Source organism: Rattus norvegicus, chromosome 1 (genome assembly GCF_036323735.1).
Source record: "Rattus norvegicus strain BN/NHsdMcwi chromosome 1, GRCr8, whole genome shotgun sequence".
Lineage (NCBI taxonomy): Eukaryota > Metazoa > Chordata > Mammalia > Rodentia > Muridae > Rattus > Rattus norvegicus.
Window position 1 is genome coordinate 1,359,072 of NC_086019.1, and position 27,923 is coordinate 1,386,994.

The 27,923-nt window shown below is 41.4% G+C and overlaps 2 protein-coding genes across 2 annotated transcripts; both read left to right on the plus strand.

Annotated features, from left to right (window-relative positions):
- The first annotated feature begins 7,757 nt into the window (after nucleotides 1-7,757).
- On the plus strand, nucleotides 7,758-24,148 carry LOC103690914 (zinc finger protein 431-like). The gene is made up of 3 exons (XM_039098330.2): nucleotides 7,758-7,837; nucleotides 23,630-23,756; nucleotides 23,948-24,148. The coding sequence occupies exons 1-3, from the start codon at nucleotides 7,835-7,837 to the stop codon at nucleotides 24,010-24,012; spliced, it is 195 nt and encodes a 64-aa protein (XP_038954258.2). The 5' UTR covers nucleotides 7,758-7,834; the 3' UTR covers nucleotides 24,013-24,148.
- Nucleotides 24,149-25,074: 926 nt separating this feature from the next.
- On the plus strand, nucleotides 25,075-26,685 carry LOC134485289 (zinc finger protein 431-like). Its single transcript, XM_063281058.1, has 2 exons — nucleotides 25,075-25,080; nucleotides 25,156-26,685. The coding sequence occupies exons 1-2, from the start codon at nucleotides 25,075-25,077 to the stop codon at nucleotides 26,683-26,685; spliced, it is 1,536 nt and encodes a 511-aa protein (XP_063137128.1).
- Nucleotides 26,686-27,923: the final 1,238 nt, after the last annotated feature.

Consider the following 27,923-nt stretch of genomic DNA (forward strand, 5'->3'; position numbering starts at 1 on the left):
GTCAGCTTCACATACATAAAAGAACACATACTGAGAAGAAACCCTTTGAATGTAACCAGTGTGGTAAAGCCTTTTAGTCACAGTCATCTCCGAATACATAAAAGAACGCATACTGGAGAGAAACCTTATGAATGTGACCAAAGTGATAAAGCCTTTTCATATCACAATAGTGTCCAAGTACATAAGAGAACACATACTGGAGAGAAACATTATGAATATAATCAATGTGTTAAAGCCTTTGTATGTTACAGTCATCTCCAAATACATAAAAGAACACATACTGGAGAGAAACCCTACAAATATAATTAATGTGATAAAGCCTTCTCATATCACAATAGTCTCCAAATGCATAAAAGGACACATACAGGAGAGAAACCCTAGGGTTGTAATCAATGTGGTAAAGCCTTTGCACATCATAGTCATCTCCAAATACATGAAAGAACACATACTAGAGAGAAACTCTATGAATGTAATCAATTTGACAAGCCTTTGCACGACATATTAGTTTCCAAGTAAATAAAAGGGCACACTCTGGAGAGAATCACTATGAATGTCACCAATGTAGTACAGCCTTTGCACATCAAAGTCATCTTCAAAGGCATGAAAAAATTCATACTGAAGAGAAACCTCATGAATGTATTTAATATGGTGAAGCCATTGCACATTTATATAGTCTTCATCATCATAAAATTGTTCATACTGGAGAGATTCTACGCATATAAGCAATGGGGTACGGCCTCTGTGTTATGAGTCCACTTAGAACCAGTACAACTCCAATACCAAGTTAATGCAGATGACAAGAATTTATGTAATCGATCTGATCAATCAGGAATGTGGAATATACTCAGGAGCTCACCTGCAACCCATGTTATGAATCTTTTAATTTTGAAAACCACAAACATATGTGACAAGATACAGATACTTTTTTCCACCCCTCAGCATTTAGGGATAGGGGCTTTCTTTAAGTGATTGCACAATATCAATGGATATAGAATATAGGTTTTACCATCTAACCAATCATATCCATTTGTTCTTTTGCCATTAGGAATAGTCATGTTTTGTGAAAGAAAAGAGGAATAACAGAAGCTGTTCAGCTATTGGTAATTCTCCAGCTCCCCTAGAACCTAGGAACTTTAACATAGTTTCATTCCATGATTAAATAGAGTCCAACAACAAAAACGCAGTACTTAAAACACATTTCTTTTGCTTGTTCCCACAATTTGTATATCATAGTTCTCTACAAATACATGAAAGAACACATCCTGGAGAGAAACCCTATGAATATAAGCAGTGTGATAAAGCCTTTTCTGGCAGTGGCCATGCAGGGACCAAAGTATGAGTGTTTCAGTGATAGGATTCTCCTGTGGTAAGGCCCATGGAAATCTCTTCCCACTTAACAAAGAACTGGGGTGAATTTGGTGGCCTCTGTGCTTATAATCTAGATCATGTGTGCTACAAGCTCTCCTTGCTTTTACTATGCTATTAATACTCAAAAATGTTTGCTTTCACCTTCTGATCATGGGCGAGGCTGGGTTCATGTAGGCTGAAAGCTCTATGAATGATTCTGTGTTTTTCTCAATATTCTTTCAAGGAGTAAAGGCCTCCTCTCTTCTCTTTCCCTCTATTGGTTCATCCGATGCGACCATTAATCCTGAGTATTTGGGGGCACGTAATCATTTCCCTAGAAAAATAGCTACAGTAACATTGAGTAAGCCTGTAGCAGTTGTAGAGAGCAGTGGGTCCTGCTTGCATAACTGTTCTAATAAAAACTAATACTGATAAACAGACTTAAAAAGGGGAAGCTATGGCTGATCCATAGAAACTTAAAACTGATTCTTAGAAAGAAGGTATTAAATGGATAGGTGCTTATTAGGAAACATTGCTTGGTACAATGAGCAGATCTCTATGTGCAATTAAGTAAGTATTAGGACAAAGGGATGCTATTTGATGAATGGACTTATACCCACAACTGTTTAATCTGTCTCACCTTGCTTAACTCAATAACCAGCTACCCTCTGGGTATGTGCTCACGTCCACAGGATATTTCTGTCTGGATATTTATTTTTGGTTTGCTTTAATTGTGCTTTGTAGTGCAAAATGACGTTAGGAAGTAATTGACCTAGCCGGAGATGGGAAGGGGGAAGAAAAACTACTGGGGGCTTTTACAGTGATGGGGTTTTTATGATGCTAATGTTATGATTTCATTTAAGCAGAACAACCAATGATATCACTGCTCATGGGAACAGGCTTGTGAGTGTATAAAGAAAAGTGGGTCGAGGTATTCAGTGCCACTTGGTTGATCATCAACAGGTAGTCAAGAGTCTTCCCTTTTGCCAAGACCATACATCTATCCTCAGGTTCCAGAACCCCACCAGAGATAGACTCCAGCACTTCTCACAGCACAATTATCTACAAATACATAAACTAATACATACCAGAGAGACAATATACAAATGTCAACAATGTAGTAAAGCCTTTGTATGTAGCAGTAGTCTTACAAGATATGAAAAAATCAAACTGCAGAGAAATTCCATAAACACAGTCAATGTGGTAAAGTTTCCTAGGATCTTCATACAGGTGTAAAACCTTTAGTGTATGATCAGTCTATTAAAGCCTTTGTATATCTCAGTAGTCCTTGAAGTCCTGAAAGAACTCATACAGAGGGGAATCTATGGCTGTAAAATATTTGGTAAGATCTTTTAAATCACTGCACACACTATTAAAAGATTAAGAGAAATCTCTTTAATGACAGCATACATTCAGCTCTGGCTAATACTCAAATAAGAGCTGGCTGAGAGTAGATTTTATTTTCCACCTATGCTGTCACCCTTTTCTCTTTTAAGTTCAGGCCCCAGGTTAAGTTTTGAACAATTTAAATATGGACTAGGGACAGCAAGTGTAGCCAGTTAGACAAACATTTACACAGCAAATACTTTCCCAGAATATTTCTCTTTTTTTTCTTTTTTCTTTTTTTTTTTCAGAGCTGGGGACCAAACCCAGGGCCTTGCGTTTGCTAGGCAAGAGCTCTACCACAGAGCTAAATCCCCAACCCCTCCCAGAATATTTCTTAAGTACACCAGTGCCTTGAAATGAGTTCCTTGGTCAAAAGCAATACCGTGTAGAATACCATGACAATAAATAAGCCATTCTGTAAGTCCATGGATGCTGGTTTGGCAGAAGCATTATGTGCAGGAAAGGCAAATTCACAACCAGAATAAATATCTACTCCAGTAAGAACAAAACATTGTCCTTTCCATGGAGGAAGTGGTCCAATTTATTCAACAAGCCACCAGGTTCATGGCTGGTCACCTCGAGGAATGGTGTCATATCTGGGGCTCCGTGTTGGTCTCTGCTGTTGGCAGATCTGTCATTCAGCAGCAGCTGCAGCCAGGTCAGTCTTGGTGAGTGGAAGTTCGTGTTGTTGAGTCCAATCATAATCTCCATCTTGGCCACCATGGTCACTTGGTTCATGTCCCCATTGACCAATGATAGGATTGGTGGGTAAAAGAGTCTGACTGTCCACAGAACATATCATCTTATCTACTTGATTATTGAATTCCTCCTCAGCTGAAATCACCCCCTGGTGAGCATTTACATGGGACACAAATATCTTTGCCCATTTAGAGAGATCCATCCACATACTTCCCCATATGTCTTTCTCACCAATTTTCCAATTGTGATCTTTCCAAGTCCCTGACCATCCAGCCAAACCATTGGCTACAGCCCATGTGTCAGTGAACAATCATGTACATCTGGCCATTTCTTCTTTCGCACAAACTGTAATACCAGGTGTACTGCCCGAAGTTCTGCCCACTGTGAAGATCTTCCTTCACCTGTATCTTTCAGGGTTGTCCCAGAAAGGGGTTGTAATGCTGCAGTTGTCCCCTTCTGGGTGGTGCCTGCATAACATGCAGAGCCAGCAGTAAACTAGGTCCTAGCCTGCTTCAGTCAGCCAATCATAGAGAACACCCCCATAAGGCTATAGTTGCATGCTTAGCAGCAGATGGCATTGTAACAAGAGTAGAAACCATTGGCATTTGGACAACTTCTTCATGTAATTTGCTTGTGCCTCAAAGACCTGCTCAGCCCAATCACATGTATACCACTTCTACTTGATAACAGACCGCTACTGTCCATGTCCTACTTGGAGAGTCTGATAACACCGAGCTCATGATTGGCAGTTCAGGTCACATGGTAACTTGGTGTCCCATTGCCAAATGTTCAGTTTTTACTAAGGCCTAATAGCAGGCCCAGAGCTGTTTTATAAAGGGAAAACAGTTGATGATGGTAACTTCTCCACTGGGGTGCCCATGCTCAGTTCAATGGTTAGCTGCAAGCATCCTCATATGTATCAGTAGGGCTTTAGCAGAGTCTCTCAGAGACATCCATATCGGACTCTTGTCAAAAAACACTTCTTGGCAACAACAATAGTGACTGGGTTTGACATCTTCATATGGAATGGATCCCCAGGTGGGGCAGTCTCTGTCAGTCCCTGCTCCACTCTTTGTTCCTGTGTTTCCTCCTGTGAGTATTTTGTTCCCCCTTCTAAGAAGGACTGAAGCATCCACATTTCGGTCTTCCTTCTTCTTGAACTTCATATGGTCTGTGACTGTGAATGCCAATTTCTAAGTATATCTATCCCAATTATACATTCTGGAACTGGGGATATGACCACAGGATGTGTTCAGGCACCTACTGGACCTACTGTGAGTCAGGCATCAGTCAAAACTCCATTAAACCCCTGTCCTCCATAAGCCCCTACTTTAACTAGAGGGCCATAGCATTTCTTGGCATCTCCTGGGATCAGAACCAATATCCGATAGACCCCGGAAAGCCTGATTATTTCCTTTCCCCAGTGTACAGTTATCCTTGTAAAAGGCTACAGGTCTCTCTGGGGAAGAACTGAAGAGAGGCTAATAGCAAAATTTTGAGGCGTCTTATCAAGATCCTTCCTCTGGGGAACTTGGCCAGCCCTTCATTCAAGGGGTTCTGGGTCTGCAAACTGACTCAAGTCTGGAATTTGATTCACTGGCCAAGATTGTCTTTTGCCAGGATCCAATGTAACCTCTCTCTCATTTGTTTTAGAATTTGTCTGCTTATACAGATCAAACAGATATGCAGTAGGCTTCTTATCTATTTCGTGCCTGGAAATACCATGACTGATTAGGCACTACCAAAGGTCTGAACGAGTCATGCCATTATAAATTTCACCTCTCCTGTGCTGATCATTACAGGCTATGTCATTATAAACATTGTTTTGTCTACTCTGACTAGTATAATAACTACGTTCGCCTTGTCTCTTGCGGTTCAATGCTGCCATCTGGCCCTAAAGAAGGGCCAGGTAGCAGCGTTGAATTTAATTCATTAATTGAGCAACATCTCCATCCCTAAGGTCTGGCACACAGAAAAGGGCAAGAACAACACTTTTCAAATATATGGTGCCCCTCGCACCAGTTTGCGTCTTATAGGATTCATGAAGGGCATATCTTCTGGGCCTTCCCATTGTGGAATATTAGGTTTTACACAACCTATCTACTCTGGCATTGCAATTTCCCTGAGCCTTGTGAATTCATCTGGGTTCAGGTAAACTGCAGCTACTTCTCACCTGGTAGGTCTGAGACAAGCCTGGGAGAAAAGCAGGAAACAGAGGACAAACACTGTGGAGCACAGTTCTTAGCTGGCTCATCTTCCTCAGTGGAAAGGTGGAAAAACAAAACAAAAACCACACATGCACACACACACACGGCTATATTACTAAAGATTCTATTAATGAACAGAACTGATAGAATGAATCTCTGTATGCATGTTGAAAGGGGATTTACCAGAATGTCTCACTAACAGTGGCTGTCTACCAATGGAAAGTTGAAGAATCCAGTGTGGTTCAGTCTATGTGGCTGGATGTCTGTCTGTCTTCAGTATATACCAGAGTTTCAAAGCAGTAGGCTTTTTAATGCCAGAAAAAGAAAAGAAAGAAAGAAAGGAGAAAAGGCAAGAAAGAACTTGCTAGCCAGAGGTAAGGTAAGTAGACAAGGAGAATGAGCTACCATCTTCAGTGTTCTTTATATATGTAGGCTGCCACCAGAAGCTGTGGCCTAGAGTATAGGTGGATCTTAACAACTCAAAAAATCTAGATTAAAGAAAGGTTTTCACATTTCAAAAGCTATAATTAAGAGAAATCCCCCACAGTACCCAATCTCTTTCAGTTTTAGTTAATTCCACATGTAGTCAGTTTGAATACAAGGAATAGCCAATATGTAAGACAAGACAGAAAACTGAGAAAGATACCTCCCAACCTCCCCCAGCACCGCCGTTTCAGGCAAGGAGAAAACAGGCTTCATTTCCAAAGCAATGATTTCCTTCAAGAAAATAAGCCCTGGGATTTTACTGAAGGAGTTTGGCTATGTTCACATATAGGTTTCCCTACCCCTATACATGCCATGTTAGCCATCGTTGGACTAACGATGTGAAAATTCTAATAAATCTGCTTTCAACATGCAGAGATTCATCCTATCAGGTCTCTTCATCTGGAGAACCTTTTCTAAAACAGTTCTGTGTGTGAATGTGTGCTTATCTTCTCACTGAAGAGGATGTGCTGGCTAACAGTAGTGTTCCTCACGGTTTGTCTCCCAGGGTTCCCATACCTACCAGTGAAAACTAGCTGCAGTTTACCTAAGCCCAGCACGAAGGATTCAACCCATGCCAAATTAGAGTGTTTGCAGATTTGTTGGGGGCAATTCTCTAGTGGGCTCATTGATCCCAAGGATAGAGTTCACTAGTCCCAAAGAGGTCAGAAAAGTCGATATGGAGAGTAAGGATAACGAAGGGTGGGAGAAAGAGAGAAAGAGCAAGCAAGGCAAGCAGGGAGAGAAAAATGATGTAATTGGGGGGGGGGTTGACAGGGAAAGTGGAGGGAAGAGAGGGAAGGGTGGAAAGGGGAGGGGGAGGGAGAGAGAGGCAGAGAAACAGAAAGACAAAGAGTACAAAATTTCTGGATTATATAGGAAGAGCTTCTGGGGAAGGGAAAACTTGGCCCCTGCGCTGTAAAGTTCAAGGTACAAGGTGGGGTATGCCAGACACGCCCTGTTACAGGTGGGGACTGAGGAGTGCTGGGAAAACCTGGAGGCCCAGACAGCTTTGGTGTGTTAAATATATGAAGGTCAGCTGATTATCGGGTCTGAATCCCAACAGCCACAAAACAAAACTCTTGTTTCCTCAAATCTCTCTTTAATTGTTAATCTCTTGGGCACCCTTCCACTTGTGGGATAAATTAATAACCCCACTGCAAGTTGAGTATGGCGGTTATGCAAGCTGTATACCTTGATTCCAGGAGGAGGAAGGGAAAGAGCCTACTGAGTGTGTTGAGCTGTGTTCACTTTGGAAGTGAGGACCTGGTGAGCACAGGGTCACCGCCCACAAAAGGGAGGAGCAATAGGCTGAGCAGTGGTAGGTGGCCTGGTGGGTACTTCCTAGAGCTGGGCGGGGAGACAGATGAGAACGCTATTGGAGGACAGGCACAAGTGCTACTGAAATGCAAATCCCTGTAGATCTGGAAATGGTCTGGCCCTGGGCTTGAAGCTTAGGCTGAGAGCTGTGTATCCTCACTGTATCTTCAGCTCAGTCTAACCCTTATGGAGGTGCTCGAGTCACTCAAGACTACTGGCCAATTAGAGTCTTCACTGGACGAGCCAATCAGAAGAGAAGGCAGGCATTTCCTGGTGCCTTGCTGCAGGATTAGCCTAGTTGCCAAGCCTTCTTAAATGGTCCTGGCTGCTTTGCCCTGTGTCCTGCGGTTGGATTCTGTGAGGCATGCTCAGGCAAGCTCCAAAGTTGCGACATGGTGAGCACATTGTCAGGGCACACAAAGGGGCAGGAGACATGGAGGGCCGGCCGGGCGGTGGGGCAGGGGCGGGGGGGACTGAGCTGTGGAAGCTGGTGTGGTGGGTCTTTCCCGGGGCTGAGTGGGAATTGGCCACTACCTGTGGGGTCTTAGCCACTCACTGGACCCAGAGGCAGTTTCTGAAGAACTTCCCTGTAGGGGTGCAACTGTGCAGAGCATTTGGCTTGTGTATGGAAAGAACCTTGGCGTGGTCCCAAACTCAGAAGCCGGGTTTCTACAAGTTCTGTTCATAGCATTTAACATTAAGGTGTAAGATCCATTTGGAGTTATTTTGTGGAGGTTGTGGAAGGCATCTCATGTGCTGGGTAGCAATCCAATATCAAGCTGTAATGTAAGAGTAGAATTGATGATGTAAAGGATTTGCTAAAGGTTAGGAGATAGCAAGGCACACCAAGTATTATTTAGCTGAGAGAGGACTGCCTGCAAAACACCCCACGTGTGAGTAGTAAGCTAACCAGGCCTGTTAGAGATTAGGATGCTAGGATACACAAGTTTGTTCACCAGGATTGTCCAGAAATATGGCACCAGACCCTGATTTGCAACCAGCCACTAGGCCCCTCTCCTTATCAAAGAGCAGGCCTCTAACAAGCTGATCAATGGGGCATTACAGGATCACAATCAACAGTAAGCCTGGTGTGCCATAACGGTTTAGTTTTCTTCTTGAGAAAAGCATAGTTCTGCCACATGGGCAAGATGACACCCGGTGACAACCATTAGAAAAGGTAAAACAAGGGGTTGGGGATTTAGCTCAGTGGTAGAGGCAAGCGCAAGGCCCTGGGTTCGGTCCCCATCTCCGGAAAAAAAAATGAAAGAAAAAAAAAGGAAAGAAAAGAAAAGGTAAAACAATAACAAAACACTGTTTTATTGAATGCTGGCCTGATCAAGCTATGCTTTCCCTCCTTTTCCTGAGATCCCCATGTTTGAGCTCCTTCTGAGACTCAGGGACGTGCTTGCCAGAGCCAGTAAGCATCTAGGGCATAGTCCTTGGGAGCTTTCCCTGGGTCCCTGTGTATAGAGATCAAACAGCTCCCCTGAAATCAGGAATATGCTTGGGGCCAGGGCATTTGGGAGAGGCTGCTTAAGATTCTGAGAAAACAAATCTTCCCTGTTGTGCTTTGCCCTGAAGTTTTCTGTATTTTGATGCTAATTCCCTGCCCCAAGGACAGCTGCCTAGTCACCTACTGAGAACTCAGGTGACTTCACCAGAACCACCTCCCCATTGAATTTGTAAAGTACAGGTGAGGGGCAGGTACAGGATAGAAGGAAGCCTATCAATGGAGGAGAAGGATGGATGGGCAGGAGAGAAGTTTGAAAGAGGAGGAGGAGACTAGGACAGAGAGGAAGAGAGAGGAGAGAGGAAAGAGGGAAATGCCATGGCAGGTGATGTTAAGTGTCTGCTCTGTGTATTTACAGGTATCAATGTTCCTAAGGGATGGTTGGTACCGGGCTGTGTATGTTTAAGACGGCAATTATATCTTACCAATTGGATCTAACATTATTGTGTTGTGTGTTCTTTATGTGGGGGTTTCAGTGTAGGAAAGTGTGCGGCTGGGATGTGATTCTGCCAAGATACTTAGCAGATATCTTGGGGCACTGCTGTGCTGGACCTAGCGGGATAAAAGACCAACAATACCCTCTTTATTTTTACATTTTCACAACATCCCTTCCCACCTTATGGGGCTATGGTTCCCAAGGCCACTACAGGCTTGGTAAGGAATATTTTTGAAATACACGGAGTTCCTTGTGCAGCACCGTTTGATTAGACTTTTCCTGAGTGTGTCCCATTATATGATGTTTCTGCTAAGTTCGTAGTTTAATCTTTCTGCTGACTTCATAGATGTCTCCCGGTTCTTTCCATTTACCTTTTCTAAACCATATGCAAGGTGATATTCTTCTTAAGCTTATTTAGTTTAAGAACACTCCACCCCCACCCCAGTTTTTATACTTTCTAGCTTCTCCTTTTCCTATGTTTTTCTTCATCTTGAGACCTTCCACTTAGGAAACTGTCACTAACCTACTGTTTTAGGGCACTGGTGTACTTAAGAAACATCCTGGAAATGTTTGCTGTGTAAACGGCCTATTTATGTGGCCAGACTTGTAGCCTCCAGTTTATATTTAAATTGTTCAAAACTTAACCTGGAAAAAAAATGGGCTGGGGAGATGGCTCAGCAGTTAAGAGGACTGACTGCTCTCCCAGAGTTACTATTTCCAGCAACCACATGGTGGCTCACAACCATCTGTAATGGGATGCTCTCTTCTGAAGTGTCTGAAGAAAACCACAGTGTACTAACATATAAATAAAATAAATAAATCTTAAGGAAAAAAAAACTTAACCTGGAACCTGAAGCTAAAACAAACTTAAGGGTGACAGCATACATGGAATGTAAAATCTACCTAGGCTAGATTCTCTTTTAGCATTTTAGACCCAGCTAACTGGATCTGTGCTGGTCTTTGCTACTTTGTGGTTTCTTTTTCCCCACTTTTAATCCCCCTCCTCAGACCCCCTTCCCCCACCCTCGTTTCACCCCCTAACACCAGATAAAAGAGAAACAAGCATGGAGGAGAAAAAGATCCTTGAATCTAGTTCCTTGTACTCGACCCACCAGCATGAGTCGAACAGTCTCTGCTGGGGGCAGTGAAGATGCAAAGCCAAGAGTTAGATTTGGGGGGACTGCTGGTTAATACAACTGCCTGGAGTTTGTTTTTCATAATTTTTCTGTCCCACAGTGCCATAGAAAGCAAAGCCACAAGTTAACAAACAATTCTCCAAAATATGCACAGAATACCGGTTCTTATCCAGAGGCACCTCCCTGTTCCTTCCACCAAGGTTGATAAAACTTTCAGCCCCTCCAATCATCCCATGCCTCAGTAGGCTGATAAATTTGCCTACAGCCCCTGACCCACTTTGACTGCCTGGGTACATACAAAGAATAGGGTCAGTTGTAAGGCACAAAGTAGCCAAGTGTGGGGAGCCGACTTGCCTGAGACTCCAACATTGAGCTAATTAGGACAGACAAAGAACATATGAAAGCTCACCTAAAGGACAAGCTCAGTGGAAAAAACCTAAGGTTCTAGCTAAGGTGCGGATACCAATCTGGGGGTCAGCATTGCTCAGTAACAAGGCTTGCCAGGAGCGCTGACACAAATCTGGTGGTCCAGCAGGTTTGCCAAGTGTAGGCTCCTGACCTTTTGTTGGGAGCTAGCTCCATACAGACCTTTGCAAAAGAACCAGCTTCCTGTAGACCCCTACAGACCCAGGGCTGTGACATTTTGCTGAGAGTCAATTTCCTCCAGACCCACAGATTGTGACCTTCTGCTAGGGCCCAACTTTCTACAAGACCTAGGCCAACATCCCACAGGAGTGAGCCAACTATCCTGTTGCAGGATGGGACAGCCAAGGAAGAAAAAAGGTGTAAACAAAGTTCCCGAGGTCACTGTATTGGGTTTATCAAGATGACCAAGATACAAGGAACACATTACTCTGTCCCATCCAAAGGGACAGTCAATGAGGGTCCAGTGGGTACCGAGAAGAGAATGGGGGACAAGAGACTAGAAGAAGGACGCTAATACAAGCGTCTGATCAAGGTGACAATTTTATTCTTGCTCTGGTCATATACTATAGCAAGACTGGGGGAGGAGGAAATCTTCAGGGGGCTGGGAGACCTGGATGTATTAGCCTAAGAAGAAGTTGGCTCACACCTGCGGGATGTTGTCCTAGGTCTGTAGGAAGCTGACTCCCCCCCAAAGGTCAGGAGCCTCCACTTGGCAAGGCAGTTTCTAAGGAAAACTCACCACCAGATTTGTATCAGCCTTTCTGTAAGCTTAGCTAGAACACTGTTTTTTTGTTTTTCCACTGAGCTTGTCCATTGGATGAACTTTCATATGTCTTTTGTCTGTCCTAATTAGCTCAATGTTGGGGTCTCTGGCAAGTTGGCTCCCTCATTCCTCAGCTGTATTTTTTTTTTTTTGAACATACTTTCTTGTCCTAGCCCAGTGGCAAATATACTTGCCATTTTCCTAGAAGTGGTACCAAGAGCTCTCCACACCTGAGAGAGTAGAAGTTTCTAATAAAATACAAATTTACCATACTAGGGCTCTGTCTGCCCCTAGGGTGGGGTGGAAGGGCAGAGCTGGGAAGGCTTGTGATGAGTCATGCAATCTCTAATCCTCCAATAGAGGGGCTGCTACTGTTCTCTGGGGAGCCTAGCAATCAGGAGGAGCACCAGTGGGAGGTAGCTTGCAGGTTCTTTCCATGTTCTCTGATGTAGTTCATCAGAGAGCTGTGAGGGAGATTTTGTAGCCACCAGGAATAACAGGTTGGCTCAGCTATCGGTGTCCAATCTCACTGGACTGATGTGGACTGTGAACCAGACTGTGGTGCTGTTGGTACATGTGCTGTCCTGGGCAGAGGGCCTAGTCCTCTGAGCCTCTCTGAGTGTGGGTTCCCTGGGGAGGGGGCTCTGCATCTGGTTATAAGGTGTGTTGATTATAATATCACTGCCCAGTGTGCACACAAGCATTGCTCTTGGTGTGCAGAAGACAGATTTCAAAACTGAAAATCCGGTTTCTAGAAGTTCTGAAGATTGTATTGCAAATTTATTTTGTGTGGTAAATTTTACAAATAGTTTTGAAACTGGGAGGGATGAGGTTATGAGAATCATCCTTTGGCAATACTTGGTTAAAATCCTTTTACCTTTCCACTATCAGCAGTCACAGTGAATGGAGTGATTCAGGGAAATTCAGTTCCAGAGTCCAAAAGGAGTTTCTGAGAAGCAGAGGTTTCTCAGGTGTGCAGGGTGGCATGTAGGTGGGCAGGGCAGATTCTCTTCATTACTAAAATCCACATGGCATCGTGTGGAAGCAGACATTAAATTATTCTTCAACCTTCGTTTGTGTGTGGGTTCAGGGGGGCTGGGTTTGTGTGAGATCACACGGGGGCATTGGGAGCCGCAGAGCCATAACCCACCTTTCCTACCACCTCCACACAGAGTGTTCTAAAGCACGGGTGTCAGTAGTGGCTGGAGGGTCAGAAATATAGCAGTTTAGGGGTCAGTTAGAGTCATTTTGTGGGAGTTGGGAAGTCTGTGTTTTTTCCATTTGAATACACATGCAATCATAGGTAATATTGGTCAAGTTCACATTTTTCCTGGCTGAGTTTCCTTAGGTCTTTTGATTAAAACTTGACTATAATTTGGGGTTTATGTTCTTGCCTTTTTTTCTCTACATCTCATTTTTTCACAACTGTGCTAAAACTTTTGATCGTTGTAGCTCTTTGATAAGTACAGATGGAATCTATACTGTGCCAAAATGTGTACTGTTTCTTCATAATCCTGTTGATGATTCTGAGGTTTTTTTCACATGGCAAATAGCTTTGAAATCAGCTGTCCTGTTATATATTATTAGAAGTTTTCTTTAGAGTGTATTGATTTTTTGCTGCAAATTGAACATACCGAACATTGCTTTTTTAACATCCCTATAATGGTGTTGTTTACAGTTATATAAATTGGTAATAGATATTCTACATAATAATTCATCTCGCAAGCTATATAGTACGTGTGTGAAACTGAAACTGATGTGAAATAATGTACAAAGCCATAGAAAGAGGACTTTAGTGTAGACTTTAGTGACAGTGAATACATCCTTAGGGTCACGTAGGCCAGATCTTCATCAGTATGACTTAAGTGAGAAAACAAAAAGTGTGAAAATAAAGCGTGGTCCAGAATTGGACAATGAATCTGGATGTGACACAGGATTGTGTCTTAGCAGTAAACTCTGATAGCAGTAGGTTGGGATTTTCCATAGATACCTACCAAAACTAGTTATGACTATGTTTTTATAGTTGATATAAAATTGTGCATATTTAATATATGTTTTCTGACACATGTGGACATAATACCTACACCCAAGGAACCCCATTCTACGCAGTGTTGTAGTGGAATCGCGGCTCGTGGCCAGACAGACCACACCTGGCCAGTACGGTTCCAGGTTTGAGAGTTTCATTGGTGCTGGGGGTGGGAGGGGTTGCACAAAGGAGGGGAGGAGACAAAGGAGGAAAAGAGAAAGAAGGGGCAAAGTTCAGGAAGGGTTGGCTTTTGATTTGGGCAGGGACATAACTCTTGCATGTGAGGGTGGGAGATGGACTAGGAGGACACTGGAAATATATGACAACAGATGCACAGGTCCCTGTCACCTGTGGGTGACGTCACTGTTTGGAGACAATTTGCAACCACAAAGCCAGTTCCTGATGCCAACACTAAGTTATCATAAAAATGACAGAATTGCCATGGATCCCAGCAGTCTTCTCAGTCTAGTTTCCATGTACTTGAAATTAGTTTTAAGAAGCACCAGAATTCTCATGTTCATTGCAGTTGTATTCATGTTAGCCTAAACATGAAAATAACATTAATGCTCATTTGTTGAGGACAAGCTATGTGCCTCTAGGGGACCTTGGGTTAAAGGATCGGATAAAGGATCAAGCATTGGTAAAGACTCTCACAGTCAGTGCTTTATTGGTCATAAAACAGCATGTAATTATAGCTTAAGCATCATCAACCCATTTCTTTCTCCCGTATAATTTTAACCTTTAATGCACTCTTATTATCAGATGGATATGGGAGCTTGAACCATGTTGTCAACATTGCAGGTGGCACTCGAAAATGAAGGGTGACCAAGCCAACTCAGTCAGTCAACAGGGTCTCAAGGGAGAGAGTGAGGATTGAAAAGAAAAAGACAATTAGAAAATATATAGCATGATTCTACCCAGTGCTGAGGCTGAAGCAGGTTTATTTTTCCCAGTCTGCTTTTCTACAATTTTTAGTACAAGCAAATAATAAGGTCAATTCTCGGTCAAGGAACAAACAAGGCATAAAGTCCTCTGATCATTGTTTCTAGGGGCTCATCAGTTTGACAAGAGAAAAGGAATGTTACTAGCCCAAATGTAAATACTCTTACCTGAACCTACTTCCTAAGTCCTAGTCCAAGATCAAATTCCTCCCAAATTCCTATAGAAGGGCAGAAAACAGAGAATCCAGCTGAAGCAATCTCCTACAAAGGGATTTTTTCCTAATGTTTATTTAGAACATTATGTGGAGAAGAGAAATGAAAAATCAAGCTTTCTGTAGCAATAGTTCTTATAGATGTGAAGCAAATGTGCTGTTATGGGATGTGGTAAAACTGCAGAAAGTGGCTTTGTTTGGATGGCATGAGAGCCCTCTGCCAATGAGTCATACTGCATGAAGAAGTAAAAATGAGGTTAAGAAACAGATTGAAGGGCTGGGGATTTAGCTCAGTGGTAGAGTGCTTGCCTAGCAAGGGCGAGGCCCTGGGTTCAATCCCCAGCTCTGAAAAAATGAAAAGAAAAAAAAAAGAAAAAAAGAACCAGATTGACTGTTTTGTTTGAGTTTAAATACTAACAATAAATTAGAGTTGAACAAACATGTAAAAGTCTTAGATAACTGACTTGGCTCTTTGTTTTCTCTGCCTTAAATAACTTATCTTAGATGGTAATACTTTCATTTTTGCTTTGGAGAAAGCGTTTAAACATTTAATATTTTTATACATTGATTTATTTAGGCTTAATGCATAATATAGTTAATGTAGCGATTTTGTGCAACATCTCATTTATTTCTTTTGAATAGTTATCGAAACATTAGTTTTTCTTAAGAACAATTATGAGTATTCCTTTGGAATGAAATGAAAAGCATTGTAATTCCACATTCCAAACTAGTGAAAGCTAACACAAGAAAGTGACTGCTTTTGTTTCCTGCATGATATATATTTCACATTGTTGAGAACAAAACTTCTGATTTCACAGATATAGACTGGGCCCAAGATGAGCTTGTCATGAACTCCTGTGTTGCAGAGTATTTGATCGAATTGTGAACCCAGAGACTGTCCAATTTACTGGAGGCAGGGGTGAGGGGGGAGCTGTTTCTAACTAGTATGACTCAGTCCTTAGTATACACCTTTGCTCTCAAATGGTGAAGGTAAACATAGCTTTAGAAGGAAGCACTCATGTTCGCAAGTAATGTATAATTGATTGGCTGAAAAAAACGATGAATCAGGTTAAGATCTGACAGAATAGGATATGCCCAACTCTCAAGAGAAGAGGGAAAAGACGCAATATAAGAGGAAGCAGCGGGGTTGGGAATTTAGCTCAGTGGTAGATCACTTGCCTAGCAATCAAAAGGCCCTGGGTTTGGTCCCCAGCCCCTGGGGATGGGGGGCAGAGAAAAGAAAGAAGGAAAAGTAAAGAGGAAGCAGCACAGAAGGTAAGAGGAGGAAGCAGTTTTACCTGGAGAATTTTACAGAGAGAGGCAGGCTAAAGACAGAAAAAGAGCAAATGAGCAAGAGAATGAGAAGAGAGCAATTTACTCGTGTTCCTTTGAGGCCAAGTACAGCAATTCAGTCAGAAGTGAAAGACGCAATTTGAATTGGGTAGCATAAAGAGTTTCAGCTAGGAGAGCAGAGTTGAACAGCCAGAGTTCAAAAGGAAGAAGAAAGGGTGATTTTATTCAACAGTTAAGTCTCAGATGCCCAAAACACTCAAGTGCCCAACTCTCCTCAGCCCCCTCAGTGTTTGCCGGGTGCTGAGCCTTGCTGATGCATGGAAGCTTTAGTTCCTAACTAAGGAATATCTTGATCTTTCTGTTTGGCACCTGGGCAGTAACACCCAGTTCCTGTTTTTTATTCCAGTTTTTCTTCTGAGGGCATAACCTATTTTTCCACTGTGCTTCCTGGAATTCTCCAACCAGTGAACTTGGGTGTATATTCTGTGAACCTCAGTAAAGCTTTGGCATTTTCTTTGCACAAATGACCCCAGTCTGGGTCTTTTGTTAAATCCACCAGGCCTACGCCCCGACATTCTAGACCTAGATAAGACTGTACAGAAGCTGTAAGCTTCCTTGACTAGGCCTAGATTATCAGAAGGAGGAAGTAAGCCTTCAAGGCATTTTTTACTTTTTTTTTTTTCTTTTTTTTCGGAGCTGGGGACTGAACCCAGGGCCTTGTGCTTGCTAGGCAAGCACTCTACCACTGAGCTAAATCCCCAACCCCCTCTTCAAGGCATTTTTACATTCCTATGTGATAGTCACTGTCTACAAAAATAGAACCAGAACTGTATGTATCACAATCTTGCTGCCCCTATCTTTCCGATTTTGCTTTTCTTTGTTCACTATAGCTTCCCTTCATTGCATTTTCATTTAGGCAATATTGAATTAAGTTTCTAAATGAGGGTAGATTCTCATATAATATATCCTGACCACTGTTTCCCCACCCTACACTCCCAACTACCCCCACGTTTGTCCTTTCCCCAAGATCCACCCCCCCCACACACACACCCATTTCCTCTTCAAAAAGGAGCAGACCTAACAGACAAATCAAGATAGAAAAAGACAAGGCGAAAGCCTTCATATTGGACAAGGCAACCTGATAGGAAAAATCTCAAGATCAAGCCAAAGAATCAGAGTTAAACCTGCTTCCACTGTTAGGAGTCACACAAAGACACCAAGCTAACAGCCATAACGTATCAGCAGAGGACCTGGCATAGACCCATGCTGTCTCTATGCTTGCCATTTAAGTTTCTGTAAGATTCCTAGAAATCCAGTCAGTGTTAGTCATGGGTTCCCTCTCATGTCAAAGGCCTCAAGTTAAACCAAACATTGGTTGGTCACTCAAACAAATTTGTTACCCTCATGCCCCAGCACATCTTAGGAAGGACCAATTGTAGGTGCGTATGGGTGTTGGGGGTGGAGGGGAGTTTCCAGGTTTCTCTTTCTTCCTTTTAGCCTGTAGAGTACCTTCTCTCCTCAAAGAGACTAGAACACAGGGGTGAAGGCTCCGAGCCTGTACTAGCTTAACCTCTGCATTTAGTGAACTGTGTGGAATTTGTCCTTAATGATCAGTCCCTGCTGTCAGTTATCTGAGAGCAAAATTTGTCCTTGCATCAGCAAGGATTGTTGAAGGATCTCAAGGGACCGCCTTGGCCAACAGCTCAACAATATATAACTTATTAGCAACATCGAAACCCTGCCTGGTGTCAATGGATGGTCAGTTCAGACTCCATATCCTCCATTACTAGGAGTTTTCATTAGGGTCACCCTGGTCATCCAGGAAGTTGTCATTGTACTGGATTTCTATACTAACTCCCAAACAACCCCTAATTCCAGCTGTTTCTACCTGCATTGTAGTTCCCCCTGCATCCCCCCCCAACTGATCCTACCTACTCCTGTTCCCATCAAACTCTGGTCTACTCACAGAAATTATTCTATTTCCCCTGTAGAAAGAGATCTGTGCTTCCTGCCTAGAGCCTACCTCTTTAACTAACCCCTCTGGGTTGGATTATTATTTACCTAATAGGTAATATCCACTTGTAAGTAAATGCATGCCATGTTTGTCATTCTGGGTGTGATTTCTTTAGTTGCATTTACTTGCCTGTAAATTCATGATGGCATCTTTTTAAACAGCTGAGTGATACTCCATTTTATAAATGTACCACATGTTTTGTTTACCCTGTAAGGTCAAAGTTAGTCTTAACTACCAGGAGATTCCCCCAAGTAAGGCATGAGAATGGAGTTTAATGCAAAGGCAAGAATTTATTTTCGGGTGTGTCAGGGTCAACCTTTAATCAGCCCCTCGTAATAAGTGACTGGAAGGTGACCGCAGTGGCTGTGACAAGCAGTTTTTATACTTTCAGAGGCACAGGTTACATTAGCAGGTTTACATTTCAAACTTATATGGCATTCCTTTGAGCTCTTCATCTGGGAACAGAGGATCAGGCTACTATCAGTACATTTTGCAGGATTTTCAAGAATGTCCCTGCTCCTCCCAAGAACTGTGGGTGGAGAATGGAACTTGTCCTAGCCTTGACCAGAGGCAGTTGATGTAAAGCTGGCAAAAGCCCTTAGGGTCCCCATAACCTACCTACTTTCCACCAGGCCAAGCCTCCTGACAGCTCTTAGGCTTCAGTAAGAACTAGGGTCCTTCAACCCATTCTTCAGTTGAGGTACTTTTCGGTTGTTTCTAGGTTCTGGCAAGTGTGAATAAATATGCTATGAACATAGGTGAGCAAATGGCCTTGTGGTAGGGTGGAGCACCTTTTAGATAGATGCCCAAGAGCTTTATAGCTGTGATTTGAGATAGATGGATTCTCGGGGTTCTGAGGCACCAGGACTCTGAAGAAATGCTCATTTCCATAGTGGCAGTATTAGTTTGCACCCTACAAGCATGGAGAGTTGTTACCCATTCTCCACATTCTTACCAGCATGACTTGTCACTTGTATTGATCTTAGCCATTCTGACATGTGCAAGATAGATTCTCAAAGTAGTTTTGATTTGCATTTCCTCATGGCTGAGATGATAATGATTTCTTTAAGTATTTCTCAGCTTTTTGAGATTCCTCTGTTGAGAATTCTCTGTATAGATTTATACCACCCCCCTTTCTTAAGAAGATTTATTTATTTAATGTGATCGAGTACACTGTACCTGTCTTCAGACAGGCCAAAAGAGGGCATCAGATCCCATTACAGATGGTTGTGAGCCACCATGTGGTTGCTAGGAATTGAACTCAGGACCTCTGGAAGAGCAGTCACTGCTCTTAACCACTAAGCCATCTCTCCAGCTCCTATACCCCATTTTTTAATTAAAGTTTTTACTTTAGAAAGTCTATTTTCTTGAGGTCTTTATGTATTTTATATATTAGGCCTCTATAAGATACGGATTTGCTTAAAAAACTATTTTCCCATTCCTTAGGCTGCCACTATGTCCAATTGACTGGGATTTTGCCACTTCTAATCCCCTTTATATATTTATTTTTTTTTATTTATTGGCAAAGAGGAGAAACAGAATACACAGGATGAGGACTGGCCTGTAATTTCTTAAAATTGTTATTACAATCTTGTAGTTCATATTTAAAACACTTTCAGTCTGTCTTTCTGTCTCCTTTTATTTTTGACATCATTTACGTTGTGTGATTCTATTCATTATAATCTAATTATATTGTTTCTCTGGAAAATGAAAGACCTTCACCTACAATTTGATCTTCTGAAAATTTACTATGTCATGAGTTTCTTGAGGTTTTGATAGTTTGGGAAACAGTTTTAGTGTCCTCTTCTGAAGGCTTGCCTCTCCTCATTTCTTGGCAAATCTGTGTTTTCCAGTTGTTGCAATCATCAATTTTTGGGTTTTTGTGTGTGTGTGTGTGTGTGTGTGTGTGTGTGTGTGTGTGTGTGTGTGTGGTTTGTTTGTTGGTTTTTGCTAAGTGAATGATTGATGTCCTTAAGACATTTGATTTTAGGCTTTTTAAAATTTCTGATATATTATTGCCTTTTTGTCCTAGTTAGCTTCAGTTGTGAACAGTTTAGAGCCTACAATCATCTGAGGGCCTCTCACTTGAGGGCATGCCCTCATCAAAATGTCTGGATGCTGTATCAGTGAGAGATTGTGTTGTGATGATTGATGTAGGAAGGCTCTACACTGAAGGTGGCAGGATCCCTAAGCAAGTGGGCCTGGGCTGGGTAAGAGAGCTGGGTAAGTATGAGACAGTGACCAAGCAGGAAACAATATTTGTTCATGGTTTTTGCCTTTTCTTGAAGCTTGAGTTTCTATCCTAAGCTCCCAAACTGATGGCTGTCATATGACTGGTCCAAACAAGTGAACCTGTTTATTTGCTGAGATGCTTTTGGTTAGAGAATTGAATCAAAGTAGGAGAGGAGCAAGTTAGAACAAAAAAAAGGTTATTTTGTTGCTGGACAGAAACTAGAGAAACTAGAAATGTTCTCCTTTGGAGGAAAGTGGTAAATATCAGGGCTTGAGATGGTAAACAGCATAGAAAGCTGTATTCAGAGCTTAATCGGCTGTTGTTGTAGCACCTGGAAGACTGGAGTCAATGCAAGTAATGCAGTCAGAAGTTGAGGTCATAGGATTTCAGGGGAAAATAGACTCCATGAAAAATTTAGCTAGAGGTCATTTATGTGGTATTTTGACACCAAGTCTTTCTTATTCCGCCCATGCTCTGAGAAATTGAGCAAGGCAGAATTAAAGAACAATTAGCTATATTTCTCAGGTGAAATATTGAATCTGTTAGATGATTATTACTAGTAACTCATTCTGGACTACAAGAAAAAAACAACAAGTTGAGCAGAAATAAATGCAAAGTCTGTGGTTTGTAGAGAAAAGGAGCCCTGGGAAGTTACACATGGCAGCCAAATGCTGAGACACAGGCATGAATTTTTCAAAGAGGTTATCACCATTAAAGAGAAGGACTTTGCTCAGGATTGGAAGCCTAAGAAAGTGAATTAAGGGAAACAATCCCTCCTGCTAAGCCTTCAGTTAATGGAAGGGGGAGTTGGCAAAGTCATTCCTAGACCCAGGAAGGAACTTCATATATAACCTGCTACTACTGGTCCAAGCGTGGCACCCAAGTTCTGGAAATAAGAAAGATGGAAAATGTAAGGTTATGGCTTCTTCCCCCGTGGTTTCAGTTCAGCACTGTTCCAGCCATCTATGTTTGGCAGAGTGAGATCCCCAGTGAGGGAGAACACTGTGAGAGTGCATGGGATGAATCTGAGGATGAAGCCTGAGTTGCATTTGAGATCACAAGATATAGAGATACCCACGTTATGAGACACCTGTCATGGAGAGCTGCATATAGGGAGTTCAAGGATCTAAACTGAGAGATGTATGAGAAGTTGCAGGGATAGGGCCATCTAAGCCTTTTGAATCTGAAGATCCTTGTGTCTGAGACAGAGCTGCAGGATTTGGTGTTTGTCCTGCTGGGTTTCTTGCTTTGGTCCAACCTTCCCTCACTATGTACACATTCTTCTCCACTGGAATGGGAATGGGTATTCTGTGCCTTTGTATGTTGCAAAGATATAACTTGTTTTCTGATTTTACAAGCTGTGGCAATCAAGAGTGTCAGAAGTGATTTGTGGCATTTGAAGAGTGTATGGGCTGCTGCAGGCTATGAGGGTCATTGGAAGCTCCTGATTAGCTGCCTGTGAGGGATGGTTTTCCTAGAATTGACTTGTTTGGACTTTTCCAGTTCTGGGAAACAGAAACTTAGGCCTAGTTTCCCAGTCTGTCAATTTACAACCTTTCATGGAGGAGTCAGCCTTTCTCTGGCCAAATCAGTTCTCTCAATAGAAGCTTTCGTAGGAGGAAACTTTCTAGATGATTAGTTATTGGGGATGATATTTGGGTGTCTATAGACTCAACCCATTTCCTGTGTGGGGTGTGTGTGTGTGTGTGTGTGTGTGTGTGTGTGTGTGTGTGTGTGTATTGTGTAGTGGTTGTACCTGATTAGTCAGATTCCTTCTTATGTTGTCTTGCCTTCAGCATTATAGACTCTAACCCTAAATCACATAAGATGCAGTTGAAGCAATTACTATTCAGTGCTAAGGTATTTTGCAAGCCTGGTGTTTTTTATAATTTTAATTTTGTTTTTGTTTTTGAGGACAAAATTTCTCTATGTAGCCTGGCTGTCCTGAAAGTAGCTGTTTAGAACGTGCGGCCTCAGATGTAAGGTCCACCTGCCTCTGGCTCCAGAGTGCCAGGATTAAATGTGGGCCAACACGCCCTGCTTTTTCTTTGTTTGTTTGTTCGTTTTTATATTATTGGCTGATCGGTTGGACTGTGGGTTTTGGCACATGTCAAGCATATGCTGCTGTGTTGATCTTCATCCATGTTATGAATTTTGAAACATGATAGAGAGCATATTCTGTTTCTCAGGATGGCATGTATTCATGACATTCATACTGCCTGGCTATATTGCCTGAGTTTTCTGAGTCATTGGATTGCAGGTATATGACATTTTTCCTACCTGTTGCGTTTGTGTTGATTTATTTTAATGAATATGTATATTTTGCCTGTATGAATGAATATGCACATCACGTATGCCTAATCCCCACTGTAGTCAGAAAATGGCTTGCGAATTCCTGAACTTGGAGTAATCAATAGTTGTGAAGCTCCCTTCTAACTACTGGCAATTGAGGCCAATTATTTATAAGACCAGCAATAGCTCTTCACTGCTGAGCCAGCTCCTGTCCTATCTTGCTTATTTAGGATCAACATTTACATTGCCAATATTTTGAGCTATCTGTTTGTATCTGTTTAAACATTCATTCCCTTTTAGTAAGATCCCATTACTGTTACAGTTTAAACTGGGCCACCTCAAGATTCTGGAAGATGAATACAGAACTGCAGTGAATGTAATTCTTTGTAGGATCTCTAGTAAAAACCTCTGAGTCCTTTCTATCTTTCTTGTTTGTTTGATTAATTTTTCATAGGGGAGACAGGGTCTTAATATGTACCTCTGGCTGTCCTGGATAGACCTCAGATATACCCTCCTCTGCCTCCTCAGTGCTTGGATTAAAGACATGAGCCTGTACGCTCACTTGATATTTTTTGCCATTAGTAATTGTTCATACAATTTCTCTGTGTGCTTAATACTGCACGCATCTCTCTCTCTCTCTCTCTCTCTCTCTCTCTCTCTCTCTCTCTCTCTCTCTCTTTCTCTCTCTCTCTCCATTAATTAGCATTTCTTTTGCAAGGCTATATCCTACTTAATGAGCAAAGAAATGACAGAGGTGAACCTTATTACTCACTTTTCTTCTAAGATGATTTGGTAATTACATTAGAACATCTGGGTCAAGAAATAAGTGAGGGAAATATCAGAAACATACATTTACAGTGATATCTGTATCATGGTTTCTGTTGTTAATGTATGGGATATTTCAGGATGCATTGACCTATGATGATGTACATGTGAACTTCACTCGAGAAGAATGGGCTTTGCTGGATCCTTCACAGAAGAGTCTCTACAAAGATGTGATGCAGGAGACCTACAGGAACCTCACTGCTATAGGTAAGACAGTGAATTTTCTTTCAGTTTTTAAAACAAGAAAACAAATGTTCCTTTGTTACTGTTGCTTTTCTGTAACTTCAATTGAGAATAAAGGAGAATGAGGTGAAAAGGTCCGGTTCACTGAAGATAGTAACTTAAATGTTGCCTAATTTCCAATAATATATCATACATTTTCTGGTACTGTATTTTAGGTTACAATTGGGAAGACCATAGTATTGAAGAACATTGTCAAAGTTTCAGAAGACATGGAAGGTAATTTTCATGTGCAAGTTGATATGAACATGCCTCTGAAGAAATGTTAGGATGTCCTGGAACTTTTAAAGAAACGCAACAGTATAAAAAGAAAAGCACTTCTCTAAGTTTATTGATTATTAAATTCTCACAAATCCATGTACCTCAATGTCAGGTGTCTGACTTGAAAGAAGACAAGGAAACAATGCCTTAGCCTTACCATTTGAATCATACCCACATTACAGCTACTCTGTATACCTGCCAATATGTTTAGTCTCATAACACACACACACACACACACACACACACACACACACAGAGTAGGTGATAAGTTTATGTTTCTAATAGGCAAATATATCATAGTAAAGCTGATTACTCATATACTAACATTGTTAAGTTTAAGTGAGAGGGACAGTATATGAGAGTCAAGAATGTTGTTGAAGAGAAAACTTAATTCTTATAACATATGTCTATGATGAACAAAAAATCAAACTGTATGAATGATGCAATGGGAAATATTTCATTTGTTATTTTTTTTTTTGGTTCATTTTTTTGGAGCTGGGGACCGAACCCAGGGCCTTCTGCTTCCTAGGCAAGCGCTCTACCACTGAGCTAAATCCCCAACCCCTCATTTGTTATTTTTACAGGTATATCCTGTGTCACAATGGATACAAGCCATATGAGCACCAGGATATTGAAAGAAGCAATGTCCCCCCACTCCCAGAACAATTAAGATATATGTAGTAGTCCACATTTGAGCAGACTCTCTCAGTGTGATACAAGTTTATAATTAGTTGGTTTCCCAACTTCATTGGGAATATATCCATAAACTCACATAGCAGAAAATCCCTATGAATAGTAGGATTGTGGAAATCCCTTTCTGTTTGTCCTGGTTCACTTGGCCGATGTGATATGCTAATGTAGTGTATTTCACAATAAATGAAAACATATGAATGTACTCAATGTGGTAAAGCTCTGAGCTCTTCCATTTTTCTTCAAATATATGAGGAATCTTATAGAGATAAAGGATGGTATAAATGTGAACCATGTAGTAACACTTTTACCAGCCCATAATGAATGGGAAACCATGAGTGTAAACAAAGTGATACAACCTTAAGATGTGATTCTTCTTTACAATTAGACCAAATTATAGAATTAATTTCCACAGGTAAAAAGATTCATTAGTTTAGTGAATGTGGTAAAGCTTTCCCATGTGCCATCTATCTATCTTTGCAGGCATGAAAGATGTCATACTGGAGAGAAACCATCTGAAAATACTCAGTGTGGTAAAGCCTTTGCACAACATAGTCGTCTCCAAAGACATAAAAACACACATACTGGAGAGAAACTCTGTGAATGTAAGCCACATGATAAAGCCTTTACATACGATTCTCAGCTTCAAACTCTTGAAAGGATTCATAGTGGAGAAAAACCCTACAAATATAATCAATGTGGTAAAGCCTTTGAACGTCGTTGTAATCTTGGAAGGCATAAACTAATACATACTGGAAGAAAATCCTACAAATGCAATCAGTGTGGTAAAGCCTTTTCACAAAACAGTCATCTCCAAACACATAAAAGCACACATACTAGAGAGGAACTCTATAAATGTAAGCAATGCGGTAAAGCCTTTACATGCCATAATGAACTTCAAAGTCATAAAAGGATTCATACTGGAGAGAAATCCTACGAATGCAATCAGTGTGGTAAAGCCTTTAAATCTCATAGGTATCTCCAAGTACATAAAGCAATACATACTGGAGAGAAGCCCTATGTATGTGATCAATGTGGTAAAGCCTTTGCACGACTCAGTCATCTCAAAACGCATGGAATAACACATAGTGGAAAGAAGCCTTGTAAGTGTGATCAATGTGGTAAAGCCTTTGCATCTCATAGTTATCTCCAAGTACATAAAAGAATACATACTGGAGAGAAGCCCTATGTATGTGATCGGTGTGGTAAAGCCTTTGCATCTCATAGTTATCTCCAAGTACATAAAAGAATACATACTGGAGAGAAGCCCTATGTATGTGATTGGTGTGGTAAAGCCTTTGCATCTCATAGTTATCTCCAAGTACATAAAAGAATACATACTGGAGAGAAGCCCTATGTATGTGATCGGTGTGATAAAGCCTTTGCATATCATAGTTATCTCCAAGTACATAAAAGAATACATACTGGAGAGAAGCTCTATGAATGTGATCAATGTGGTAAAGCCTTTGCATCTCATAGTTATCTCCAAGTACATAAAAAAATACATACTGGAGAGAAGCCCTATGTATGTGATCAATGTGGTAAAGACTTTGTAGTTCAGAGTGATCTTAAAAGACATAAAAGAACACATACTGGAGAGAAACCTTACAAATGTAATGAATGTGGTAAGGCCTTTGTAGGTCAGAATGATCTTAAAAAACATAAAAGAAAACATACTGGCGAGAAACCTTATGAATATAATGAATGTGGTAAAGCCTTTGTAGGTCAGAATAGCCTTAAAAGGCATGAAAGAATTCATACTGGAGAGAAACCTTATGAATGTAATGAATGTGGTAAAGCCTTTGTAGGTCAGAGTAACCTTAAAGGGCATGAAAGAATTCATGGTGGAGAGAAACCTTATGAATGTAATGAATGTGGTAAAGGCTTTGTATGTAACGATAGACTCCAAACACATAAAGCAATACATACTGGAGTGAAACCTTAAGAATGTAAGCAATATGGTAAAGCCTTTGTAGGTCAGAATGACCTTAAAAGGCATGAAAGAATTCATACTGGAGAGAAACCTTACAAATGTAATGAATGTGGTAAAGCCTTTGTATGTAATGCTAGTCTCCGAAAACATAAAGCAACACATACTAGAGTGAAACCTTATGATTGTAAGCAATTTAGTAAGTTCTTTGCCTCTCATGATCAACTTTGACAACATGAAAGAATTGATACTGGAGAGAAACCTTACAAATGTAGTCAATGTGGTAAAACCTTTTCACAATCAAGCCACCTCCAACTACATAAAAGAACACATACATACAAAAGAGTAACCCTATGAATGTAGCCAATGTAGTAAAGCTGTGATCTTCAAAGGTATGGTGGTTTAAATATACTTGGCCCATGGCAAGTGGCAGTGTTAGGAGGTATGGCCTTTTTGGAGTAGATGTGGCCTTTGAGGATGTATGTCACTGTGGGGGTGGGGTGGGCTTTGAGTCCCCATGCTTAAACTCTACCCAGGGCAGAAGAGTCTTCTGGCTGCCTTCTGATCAAGATGTAGAACTCTCTCCTCCAGCACCATGTCTGCTTGGACACTGACATTCCTTCCACCTTGATAATAGACTGAACCTCTGAATCTGTATACCTCCTCTCCCCCCAATTAAATGTCCTTTATAAGAATTGCCTTGGTCATGGTATCTTTTCACAGCATTAAAACCCAAATTAACACAAACAGCATAAAAGATACCACACTAGAAATAAACTATGAATGTACGGAATATGGTGAAGCCTTTGCACATTTCTATAGCTCTCACTATATCAAAAGTATTCATACTTGCATTCACTGAAAACCTGTGAATGCAGAAAATAGCATTCTTGAGAAAAGCCTTATAAATGGGCTGTGTGGAATAGTCTTTGTGTTTTGAAATCTGCATACATACTTAACAATTCAAAAACATGGTCAAAGTAAATGCCAGGAGTCTATTGTAAACAAGCTGAGTTAGAAGGGTAGGGATTATGAATAGGGTGGTTGGGTGTGCAGTTAGTGCTAGAAAGTTAGGGGATAGGGTTAAAGGGTTGGGGGTGGTGTGCGTTAGGGTTAGGGAGTGGATGGATAGGGTTAGGTTGGGGGTGTTTAGGGTTAGGGGGTTAGGAAAAAGTGTGAATTTGGGGAAGGAAATGGGAGGAGGTTGTGGGGCAGGGAGGGATGAAAATGATATATAGTATTCATAAAATCCT

Excerpts from the sequence above, each read along its gene's own strand:
- LOC103690914 (XM_039098330.2), top strand. Across the intron at positions 23,757-23,947 it reads CAGGAACCTCACTGCTATAG|GTTACAATTGGGAAGACCAT; the intron begins GTAAGACAGTGA and ends ACTGTATTTTAG.